Source organism: Callionymus lyra, chromosome 15, assembly GCF_982586985.1.
Source record: "Callionymus lyra chromosome 15, fCalLyr1.hap1.1, whole genome shotgun sequence".
NCBI classification, from domain to species: domain Eukaryota; kingdom Metazoa; phylum Chordata; class Actinopteri; order Syngnathiformes; family Callionymidae; genus Callionymus; species Callionymus lyra.
The window spans coordinates 8,494,709-8,507,208 of record NC_141832.1 but is presented as its reverse complement, the minus strand read 5'-3'; the positions used below and the strand labels follow the sequence as shown (position 1 = coordinate 8,507,208).

At 46.9% G+C, this 12,500-nt stretch overlaps 1 protein-coding gene across 2 annotated transcripts in view; it reads left to right on the top strand.

The window, feature by feature from the left end:
- Positions 1–1,123: 1,123 nt before the first annotated feature.
- The window catches only part of plppr2a (phospholipid phosphatase related 2a), a 17,860-nt gene continuing 6,483 nt past the window's right edge, over positions 1,124–12,500 (top strand). The window contains exons 1-3 of one of the 2 annotated variants that reach the window (XM_087809899.1): positions 1,124–1,271; positions 3,391–3,479; positions 10,465–10,653. In XM_087809899.1, coding sequence (XP_087666025.1) covers positions 3,408–3,479; positions 10,465–10,653 — 261 coding nt within the window. In that variant the 5' untranslated portion in view covers positions 1,124–1,271; positions 3,391–3,407. Of the gene's footprint in view, positions 1,272–3,390; positions 3,480–10,464; positions 10,654–12,500 lie in introns of those variants that run through there. The other variant, XM_087809900.1, reaches the window with a different exon arrangement.

The following is a 12,500-nucleotide window of genomic DNA, read 5'->3' as shown; positions in this document are numbered from 1 at the left end:
TCGACTTCAAACTCGTGTCACCGGACCGGACCGGACCGGACCGGACCGGACCGGACCGGACCGGACCGGACCGGACCGGACCGGACCTCTCGGCGCCGGCGTCCAGTCGTCCAGGGCGACCGTGACGTCAGCCTGTGGATCGATAACCACGATTAACCTACTTTCACTGACACACACATGTTTGATCGGTGCTGGACCGTCTTGATCATGTTTGGGTCACTGGGATAGAAGGATGGATGGATGGATGGATGGATGGATGGATGGATGGATGGATGGATGGATGGATGGATGGATGGATGGATGGATGGATGGATGGATGGATGGATGGATGGATGGATGGATGGATGGATGGATGGATGGATGGATGGATGGATGGATGGATGGATGGAAGGATGGATGGATTTATGGATGGATGGATGGATGGATGGATGGATGGATGGATGGATGGATGGATGGATGGATGGATGGATGGATGGATGGATGGATGGATGGATGGATGGATGGATGGATGGATGGATGGATGGATGGATGGATGGATGGATGGATGGAAGGATGGATGGATGGATGGATAGAAGGATAGATGGATAGATGGATAGATGGATAGATGGATTTATGGATGGATGGATGGATGGATGGATGGATGGATGGATGGATGGATGGATGGATGGATGGATGGATGGATGGATGGATGGAAGGATGGATGGATGGATGGATGGATGGATGGATGGATGGATGGATGGATGGATGGATGGATGGATGGATGGATGGATGGATGGATGGATGGATGGAAGGAAGGATGAAAGGATGGATGGATGGATGGATGGATGGAAGGATGGAAGGATGGATGGATGGATGGATAGAAGGATAGATGGATGGAAGGATGGAAGGATGGAAAGATGGAGGGAAGGATGGAAGGATGGAAGGATGGATGGAAGGATGGAAGGAAGGATAGGAGGATAGAAGGATGGATAAATTAGAGGAGAGAAGAGGAGGGAGGGAAACAAATTTTGAATCCAAATGAGCTGACACACATACTCCCTCCCTCTCCTCCCTCTCTCTCTCCCTCGCTCTCTTCCTCCCTCCCTCTCTCTCACACATGTTCTTGTATTTTGTCCTCCGCTGCTCAGGTCTGTCCATCCATGAGAGCGTCTCAGCGTCTGGTCCTCGTGTGAAGACCTGCAGGAGGAGAGAAGCTGCTTTCTGCACCTGAACCGTCATGGCCGCCGCTCTGGAATCCACGGCAACCGTCGCCGAGTGACGAGGCACCCGAGGTAAGCAAGGACGGAGGAGAAGGACCATGGAGAAGGTGTGTGTGTGTGTGTGTGTGTGTGTGTGTGTGTGTGTGTGTGTGTGTGTGTGTGTGTGTGTGTGTGTGTGTGAGTGTGAGTGTGTGTTGAGGGGGTTGTGTTGGTATTTCCCAAACGTGGACGGATTATCCTGCACAGGTCTGCACTCCGACTTCATCTTTGGTTCTCGTGTGTGTCTGAGACGACACGTGTGCACACAATCCTGAATCAGCACTGTCACACACACACACCTGCACACACACACACACACACCTGCACACACATCTCTCAACTCTGCAGGTGTGTGTGTGAGACCAAGACGAGCTGCAGTGCTGCTGTGTAGATGATGCAGAAATATCCAGGTGTGTGTGTGTGTGTAGGGATGTGTGCGTGCGTGTGCAGGTGTGTGTGTGTGTGAGTGCATGTGTGTGTGTGTAGGGATGTGTGCGTGCGTGTGCAGGGGTGTGTGTAGGGGTGTGTGTGTGTGTGTGTAGCACGCAGCATCAAAAGGGCGTCTGGCAGCAGCTCTGAATCAACTTTCTCTCCTCTCTCTGTGATTGGTGAACTGGTTGCTGTGTGACTCAGTTTCTCTCTGACCAGCATTCACTCCTTACTACGAGCCACGTCGAGGACGAGACTCTTGAACCGTCAGTCAGCATGTCGGTCAACATGTCGGTCAACATGTCGGTCAACATGTCAGTCAGCATGTCGATCAACATATCGGTCAACATGTCTGTCAACATGTCTGACCCACAGAGTGACGCCCACGTCCACGAGTACGTTCATTGTGTTGATGTTGGTTCACAGAGTTGTCCGTTCAATTGCCGAAGCTTTGAAAACTGCTGCACTTTCACACACGTGTGAGTTTGATTCCTCGACTCAACACAGTTGTTGTGTCGACTGTGGAGAGAAAGGTCTTGATCTCTGCTGCTGCTGCTGCTGCCCCCACGACACATGGATAAAGAATGGATGGATGGATGGATGGATGGATGGATGGATGGATGGATGGATGGATGGATGGATGGATGGATGGATGGATGGATGGATGGATGGATGGATGGATGGATGGATGGATGGATGGATGGATGGATGGATGGATGGATGGATGGATGGATGGATGGATGGTCGGGTGAAAGAACGGATGGATGTATGAATGGATGGATGGATGGATGGTCGGGTGAAAGGACGGGTGGATGGATGGATGGGTGGATAGTTGGACAGGTGGATGGATGGATGGTCGGGTGAAAGGACGGGTGGATGGATGGATGGGTGGATAGTTGGACAGGTGGATGGATGGATGGACTGATGGACGGACGGACGGAAGGATGGATGGTCGGGTGAAAGGACAGGTGGATGGATGGATGGATGGGTGGATAGTTGGACAGGTGGATGGATGGATGGACGGATGGACGGACGGACGGAAGGATGGATGGATGGAGGGATGGATGGACGGACGGACGGACGGACGGGTGGATGGATGGTCGGGTGAAAGGACGGATGGATGTATGAATGGATGGATGGATGCGTGGACGGGTGGATGGATGGATGGGTGGATAGTTGGACAGGTGGATGGATGGATAGATGGAAGGATGGATGGATGGATGGATGGATGGATGGATGGATGGATGGATGGATGGATGGATGGATGGATGGATGGATGGATGGATGGATGGATGGATGGATGGATGGATGGATGGATGGATGGATGGATGGATGGATGGATGGATGGATGGACGGACGGACGGACGGACGGACGGACGGATGGATGGATGGATGGATGGATGGATGGATGGATGGATGCAAGGATGGATGGATGGATGAATAAACCGGTCACATGTTGATCCAGTGGTGATGTCACCTGCTGATCAGAACATGTAGGTGTTCGCTCAGAGACTCATGATGAAACATCTTCCCCCGGTTCTGTGGGACTCTCTGATCCTCCCACTCAGGAGAGACGTGATCCTCCTCAGGATCCTCCTCATGATCCGCTCTCTTCTGGACCAGAACCAGCGGGTCCTTGTTCAAGAGGAGGCTCACGTCACACACACAAAAGACTCCACGTTGACTTTAATCTCATTAGTGGATTATCCTTTAATCTGTGCAGATACAGCAGCAGCAGCGATGATGGCTCTGGAGGAGAAACCAGGTGTGAAGAGCAGCAGCTCCATCCTGCCCTGCTTCCTGTTCGTGGAGGTAAGAATGATGTCACTTCCTGTTGCTTTCACTGCACAACTGTGTGTGCACATACACACACACACCCATGTTCACACGCATACACACACACACACGTACACACCAACCTATACACACACATGTACACACGCGCACACACACACACACACATGTACACACACACACGTATACCCCTATACACAAACATGTACACGTAGACACACACACGTACACAAACGTACACTCACATACATGTACACACACACGTAGACACACACATATTTACACACACGTACATGTACACACACACACGTGTACCCCTATACACAAACATGTACACGTAGACACACACACGTACACAAACGTACACTCACATGCATGTACACACACACGTAGACACACACATATTTACACACATGTACATGCACACACACATGTACACACGCATAAACACACATACACACACACCCATGTACACACCCATACACACATATGTACACACAAACACGTACACAACCAGCTGTACACACACGAACACACACAAACACGCATGTGCATACACACATGTACACATACACACACACACATGTACACGTAGACACACACACACATGTATAGACACACAAACACACACATTTGCAGACACAGAAATTCACTCAAAGACACGCACATCAACACACATTCCAAACACACATGCACACACCGACATACATGGATAAAAAATGCAAACACACTTTCACACAAACACAAATTCTTCTTCCATGAGTCAGATTTTTGTGTTACATTCTGATGAGCCCAAGGCTTCCTATTTGTGTTGTTGTTTATCTGTGATTTACTACACAACTAAACCTTCTAGTCACACTTGTTCACCTCATCCGGGTTGTGAGACACACATGTATGTCGGCGGTAAAGTGTGTATCTGGACACACACTAGTGTTGCACGATGAGTCAGAAGATTATTGGACCGTCTGTAAGTTTGTCAGCAGTGAAGCGATGAAGTCGACCTGCGCACAAGATCAACTACACAACGTCACAGCTGGTCATAATCTTATGGCTACACATGAGTGGAGATACTTCACGAGTTCAGTTCACACACCTGAAGCTACACTTGTGAGTCCGTCTGGAGTGTGTTTTTGTGTGTGTGAGAGAGAGTGTGTGTGTAGAGTGTGTGTATCTGCATGTGTGTAAATAAGCATTTCTGTGTGTGTGTCTATAAGCATTAGTGTGTGTGTATAAAATCAAGAGTGTGTGTGTGTATATAAGCATGAGTGTGTGTAAGTGCCTGTGTACATAAGCATGCATGTGTTTATAAATTTGTATGTATATATAAGCAAGAGTGTGTGTGTGTAAATGTGTGTGTAAAAGCATGAGCATGTGTGTATGTGTGTGTGTGTGTGTGTGTATTTATAATCAGGAGTGTGTGTAAGTGTGTGTAAATAAGCATGAGTGTGTGTGTGTAATCATGAGTGTGTTTGTACATAAGCATGAGTGTGTGTGTGTGTGTATTTATAATCAGGAGTGTGTGTAAGTGTGTGTAAATAAGCATGAGTGTGTGTGTGTGATCATGAGTGTGTGTGTACGTACTGTAATCATGCGTGTGTGTAAGTGTGCCTCCATAAGCATGTGCGAGTGTGTGTGTGTAATCATGACTGTGTGTGTTAGTGTGTGTATATAAGAATAAGTGTGTGTGTACATACTGTAAGCATGTGTGTGTGTGTGTGTTTGTTTGTGGGTGTGTGTGTGTAATCATGCGTGTGTGTACGTGTGCCTACATAAGCATGAGTCTGTGTGTGTGTGTGTGTGTGTGTGTGTGTGTGTGTGTGTGTGTGTGTGTGTGTGTGTGTGTGTGTGTGTGTGTCTGTGTGTGTGTGTGTGTGTAGATAAGCATGTGTGTAATGACGAGTGTGCGTCAGTGGAGCAGAAACAGAAAGTGTGTCAGCAGCTGTCGTGATGATGTCAAAGAAAAGATTATTGTCACGAACATTTGTTATCGACGCAGGATTTTAATAACACACCAGTCGACAGACATGAGCAAACGATCATCATCTCATCCTGGTCCAGACTCTGATCCACTTCAACTGGACCAGGACTAATGTGGCTTTTTTAGGAGGATCTCCTGCGAGTCTCTCCTCTTCTCTCCTCCTCTCGCTCCTCTTCTCTCTCTCCTCCTCTCTCTCCTCTTCTATCTCCTTCTCTCTGTCCTCCTCTCTGTCCTCCTCTCTCTCCTCCTTCTCTCTCCCCCTCTCTCTCCTCCTCTCTCTCCTCCTCTCTCTCTCCTTCTCTATGTCCATCTCTCTCCTCCTCTCTCTCCTCCTCTCTCTCCTCCTCTCTCTCCTCCTCTCTCTCCCCTTCTATCTCTCCTCCTCTCTCTCTCCTCCTCTCTCTCCTGCTTTGTCCTCCTCGCTCTCCTCCTCTCTCGCCTCCTCTCTCTCCTCCTCTCTCTCCTCCTCTCTCTCCTCCTCTCTCTCCTCCTCTCTCTCCCCTTCTATCTCTCCTCCTCTCTCTCTCCTCCTCTCTCTCCTGCTTTGTCCTCCTCGCTCTCCTCCTCTCTCGCCTCCTCTCTCTCCTCCTCTCTCTCCTCCTCCCTCTCCTCCTCCCTCTCCTCCTCTCTCTCCTCCTCTCTCTCCCCTTCTCTCTCTCCTTCTCTCTCCTCCTCTCTCTCTCCTCCTCCTTCTCAACCCTGTAGAACTCTGAGGTGGTCCCTCCTCCTCCTCCTCCTCCTTGTGTTGAAGATGATGAAACAGTTGCAGTGCAGATGTTCGGATCAGTTCTTTGAAGAAGACATGAGCAAACGATCATCATCCTCTCATCCTGGTCCAGACTCTGCTCCACTTCAACTGACCAGGACTAATGTTGCTTTTTTAAGAGGTTTCTCCTGCGAGTCTCTCCTCCTCGCTCGCCCCCTCGCTCTTCTTCTCGCTCTCTCCTCCTCTCTCTCTCCTCCTCTCTCTTCTTCCCTCCTTCTCTCTCTTCCTCTATCTCCCTGTCTCTCCTCCACTCTCTCCTCCTTTCTCCTCCTCTCTCTCCTCTTCTCTCCTCCTCTCTCTCCTCCTCTCTCCTCCTCTCTCTCCTCCTCTCTCTCCTCCTCACTCTCTCTCCTCCCCTCTCTCCTTCTCTCTCTCCTCCTCTTTCCCCTCTTCTCTCTCCTCCTCTCTCTCCTCTTCTCTCCTCCTCTCTCTCCTCCTCTCTCTCCTCCTCACTCTCTCTCCTCCTCCCTCTCCTCGCTGTAGAACTCTGAGCTGGTCCCTCCTCCTCCTCCTCCTCCTCCTCCTCATGTGTTGAAGATGATGAAACAGTTACAGTGCAGATGTTCGGAACGGGTTCTTTGAAGAACTTCCTGTTTCTTCTTGTAACCACTGAAGGTCCAGCTCGTGGTCACATGACACGTCACGAGGGAGAAGATCCAGAGTGAAGATGAGTTGTTTCTCCGTGTGAAGACGTTTTTTTAAATAAAGGTTTTTTTCAAAGTTGAAATATTTCCAATGTTAAAAACATTACAAATATAGTTTTGATCAGACTAGAGTAGACGATCAAACGTGTATCCTCTCACTCTCAGCACTTCTGTGACGACCTTTCACTTGCCCCCGTCTCTGGGAATTTTCATCCCTTGTGGACGAATCACGAGTCACAACCTGATGTGTGACCTTGAGAACCAGAGGTCATGATGTTCTGAGGAGTCATGGACACATGTAGCTGTCAATCACAGCTGTCAATCACAGCCTCGCGTTCTCAATGAAATGTAGATCAATTTAGAGCAGGAGATACTGACCACTAGAGGGAGACATTTACCTTCATGCACTGACAACACACTTCAATTCATGACTGTCAAACTCTCACTCACTCCTCTCCTCCTCCATCAATCCCTCTCTTCCTCCATCTTTCCATCCTCTTCTCCATCACTCCCTCTCCTCGTCCATCACTCCCACCCCTCCTTCTCCATTACTCCCTCCTCTCCTCCTCCATCCATCCCTCCTCGCCTCCTCCATCACCCCCTCCTCTCCTCCATCACTCCCTGTCTTCCTCCATATCTCTCCTCCTCCATCACTTCTTTTCCTCCTCCATCACTCTCTCCTCTCCTCCATCACTCTCTCCTCTCCTCCATCACTCCCTCCTCTCCTCCTCCATCACTCCCTCCTCTCCTCCTCCTCCTCCACCTCTCCCTCCTCTCCTCCTCCATCACTCCTCCTCCATCACTCCTTCTCCTCTCCTCCATCACTCCCTCCTCTCCTCCTCCACCTGTCCCTCCTCTTCTCCTCCTTTATCACTCTCTCCTCTCCTCCATCACTCCCTCCTCTCCTCCTCCATCTGTCTCTCCTCTCCTCCTCCATCACTCATTCTCCTCTCCTCCTTCACTCTCTCCTCTCCTCCTCCATCACTCCTCCTCCATCCCTCTCTCCTCTCCTCCATCACTCCCTCTCTTCCTCCATCCTCTCCTCCTCCATCACTCCTTCTCCTCCCCATCACTCTCTCCTCCATCACTCCCTCCTCTCCTCCTCCATCTGTCCCTCCTCTCCTCCTCCATCACTCTTTCTCCTCCTCTATCACTCTCTCCTCTCCTCTATCACTCCCTCCTCTCCTCCATCACTCCCTCTCTTCCTCCATCCTCTCCTCCTCCATCACTCCTTTTCCTCCTCCATCACTCTCTCCTCTCCTACATCACTATCTCCTCTCCTCCATCACTCCCTCATCTCCTCCTCCATCACTAACTCCTCTCCTCTTCCGTCCGTCCCTCCTCTCCTCCTCTGCTTCTCTCCCTCTCCTCCTCCTGTCATGCAGGTTCAGTGTAGCGTGTGTTGATGTGTGTAAATGTTTGTTGTGTATCTCGTCTCTTCTGCTCTAAATCCTCCATGAAAACATCAAACTGCTCTTCAAGATGTTCATCCTGGGACTTCATGGTTGACGTGAGAAGTCTGAGGAGAACATCAACATCTTCTGTGACACACATGAGTTCACTGACCGACCTCACTCGTGAGAGGCTTCAGATCTTCTGATTGGTCTCCTCAGTCACATGATCCAGCCTCTTATCAACATGTGTTAGTGTCCAGAGAAGATATTTACACTCGTGAGGATCATCTCAGATCTTTAGAAGCTCTTAAGATGTTTCACACACTCACGCCTCAGCATGTTCTCCTTCTCTTCACCTTCATCCTTCACCTTCACCCTTCTCTTCATCCTTCATCCTTCACCTTTATCCTTCTCTTCACCTTCATCATCATCCTTCTCTTCACCTCCATCCTTCTCTACACCTTCATCCTTCTCTACACCTTCATCTCTATCCTTCTCTTCACCCCCATCTTCATCTTTCTATTCACCTTCATTCTTCACCTTCATTCTTCACCTTCATCCTTCTCTTCACCTCCATCTTCCTCCTTCTCTACACCTTCAATCTTCTCTTCACCTTCATCCTTCTATTCACCTCCATCCTTCTCTTCACCTCCATCTTCATTTTTCTCTACACTGTCATCCTTCTCTTCACCTTCATCCTTCTCTTCACCTTCATCCTTCTCTACACCTCCATCTTCATCCTTATTTCCACCTTCATCCTTCTATTCACCTCCATCCTTCTCTTCACTTCCATCTTCATTTTTCTCTACACTGTCATCCTTCTCTACACCTTCATCCTTCTCTTCACCTTCATCCTTCTCTACACCTTCATCCTTCTCTACACCTTCATCCTTCTCTACACCATCATCTTCATCCTTCTCTACACCTCCATCTTCATCCTTCACTACACCTCCATCTTCATCCTTCTCTTCACCTTCCTCCTTCTCTACACCTCCATCTTCATCTTTCTCTACACCTCCATCTCCATCCTTCTCTACACCTCCATCTTCATCCTTCTCCAAACCTTCATCCTTCTCCACATCTTCATCGTTCTCTACACCTTCATCCTTCTCTACACCTCCCCCTTCATCCTTCTCTACACCTTCATACTTCTCTTCATCTTCGTCCTTCTCTTCACCTTCATCCTTCACTACACCTCCATCTTCATCCTTCTCTTCACCTCCATCTCCATCCTTCTCTACATCTCCATCTTCATCCTTCTCTACACCTCCATCTTCATCCTTCTCCAAACCTTCATCCTTCTCTTCACCTCCACCCTTCTCTACAACTTCATTCTTCTCTTCATCTTTGTCCTTCTCTTCACCTTCATCCTTCTCTACACCTCCATCCTCATCCTTATCTACACCTCCATCTTCATCCTACTCTTCACCTTCATGCTTCTCTACACCTTCATCTTCATCCTTCTCTACACCTTCATCTTCATCCTTCTCTTTACCTTCATCCTTCTCTACACCTTCATCTTCATCCTTCTCTTCACCTTCATTCTTCTCTACACCTTCATCTTCATCCTTCTCTTCACCTTCATCCTTCTCTTTGCCTTCATCCTTCTCTACACCTTCATCCTTCTCTTCACCTTCATCCTTCTCTTCACATTCATCCATCTCTTCACCTTCATTCTTCTCTACACGTTCATCTTCATCCTTCTCTTCCCCTTCATCCTTCTCTTCACCTTCATCCTTCTCTATGCCTTCATCCTTCTCTACACCTCCATCCTTCTCTTCACCTTCATCATTATCTTCACATTCATCCTTATGTACACCTCCATCTTCATCCTTCTCTACACCTCCATCCTCATCCTTCTCTTCACCTCCATCTATAACCTTTTTTAAAAGTCTCACTACTCAAGCGAGTCCTGGACTCTCTCCAGGAAGTCAGACGCTGATGTGTTATATAAGTGTGAGAGGTTTGTAGTGAGGAGTAAAAATACTTCTTTCCTCCCACAGTGTTGAATACACACCTCCTCTCTCTCGCTCCCTCTCTCTCCCTGCTTCCTTCTCGTGGAACCCTCTTTCATTCACGTTTGCTCCCCCTTTTCATCCCTCTCTCTCCCCCTGTCCCTGATGCGTCTGTGTGTGAGGAGGGGGACCTTCCTCCTCTTCCTCTCCCCCTCTTCCTCTCCTCCTCTCCGGCTGCTAACCGAGGGATGATGTTCTACTTCCAGCTGGTGATCATGGCGGGCACGGTGCTGCTGGCGTACTACTTCGAGTACACGGACACGTTCCCGGTGCACGTCCAGGGCTTCTTCTGCTTCGACAAGACCTTCTCCAAGCCCTACCCGGGGCCGGACCACGGCAGCAAGATCCCCCCGGTGCTGGTCTACTCGCTGATCACCGTCATCCCCGCGGTCACGGTGAGGCGCCGCCGGCGTGTCTTTAAATAGCAGCGGCGGCGTGTGAAGCACGTGTGCGACGCTTTTCAACTCTTCAACGGTTGATGAAGCTTCACGACACGGTGTTGTCTTTATGTGGTCAGTAGGTGGCGCTCTTGTCTCAAACTAATGTGTTTCAGTTTACATTTTTTTAGCATTTAATTGTAATATAATATATATAATAATATATATTCATATAATTATTTTATTTTATTGGTGTTTACAATTAAATTAAATCATTCAAATTTTGTTTTTATTGAATAATTGGATACAATTGATTGTGTATTGAAAGAAAAATTGAATATTTGAATTTAAAATGTAACTTTATTTATTTTATTTTCTATTTTTGCCAGTAAAGTTTGATATTTTAATTCAAATAAAATGTATTTATTTTTCTAAATGTATTATTATTTATTTTAATTTCTAGTCTTTTAAATTCAATACAAGAATGTTGGTCTAATGGTGTCACCAGACATTACTAATAGAGCACCGAGCTACAAGACTGGTTTCACTATTATATTTAACATTTTAAATTGAATTTAAAAGGTGAAAAATATTGCATTTTTTACATTTATTTTTGCATTTTTGGGATTAGAATATCAAACTCTGTGTAAAAAAAATATAATTAAATTAGAAAATATTCAAAAAAGTTAATTTAATTATTTAAAAATAATGCAGATGCTGACCGATGAAGATAACAGGAGACGATAAGTGACAATAAGACACAACCTGGTCAGGTCTTTATGAACAGCACCACCTGGTGGTTAGTAGTGCAGACCAGAGCTGGTTGATGAACGCACCAGGGTTGGCTCCACACATCAGTTCCTCTGGCTCATCCTAGATGAAGATGACTGACCAAAGATGGAGGAGATACCAACACATATAAGTGAGGAGGAGTCATGGAAAGAGCTGAGCCAGAAGATAAAGAGGAACTTTGGAACATGACGTGAAGAAGAAGATCAGAGCTGATGAGTTTTCTCTGCTGCTGTGAGAGTAAAGTGATGAAGATTATAGAAGATTGTTTCTTCCAGTTGAATCAGGTTTAATCCCAGATTATGTTGAAGGAACATCTGAAGGTCAGTTCAGTTACTGTAGGACTTATCTTCATCATCATCATCATCTTCATCATCATCATCATCTTCATTATCATCATCATCTTCTTCATCATCATCCCTTTCATCATCTTCATCATCTTCATCATCATGATCTTCATCTTCATCATCATGATCTTCATCTTCATCTTCATCATAATCATCTTCATCTTCATCTTCATCATCTTCATCATCATCATCATCATCATCATCATCATCATCATCATCATCATCTTCTTCATCATCATCCCTTTCATCATCTTCATCATCATGATCTTCATCTTCATCATCTTCATCTTCATCTTCATCTTCATCTTCATCATCATCATCATCATCATCATCATCATCTTCATCATCTTCATCATCTTCTTCATCATCATCCCTTTCATCAGCTTCATCGTCATGATCTTCATCTTCATCATCATCATCTTCATCATCATCATCATCATCATCATCATCATCATCATCTTCATCTTCACCCTCCATCTTTATCTTCATCTTCATAATCATCATCATCATCATCTTCATCATCTTCATCATCTTTATTAACATGATCTTCATCTTCATCTTCATCATCATCATCATCATCATCATCATCTTCTTCATCTTCATCTTCATCTTCACCATCTTCATCTTCATCTTCATCTTCATCATCTTCATCTTCATCATCAGCACTAATGGATGTAGCAGGAAGTGAAACACTGATTGTTAAAGTGTGTCTCAGCTCCTTCATTTGAA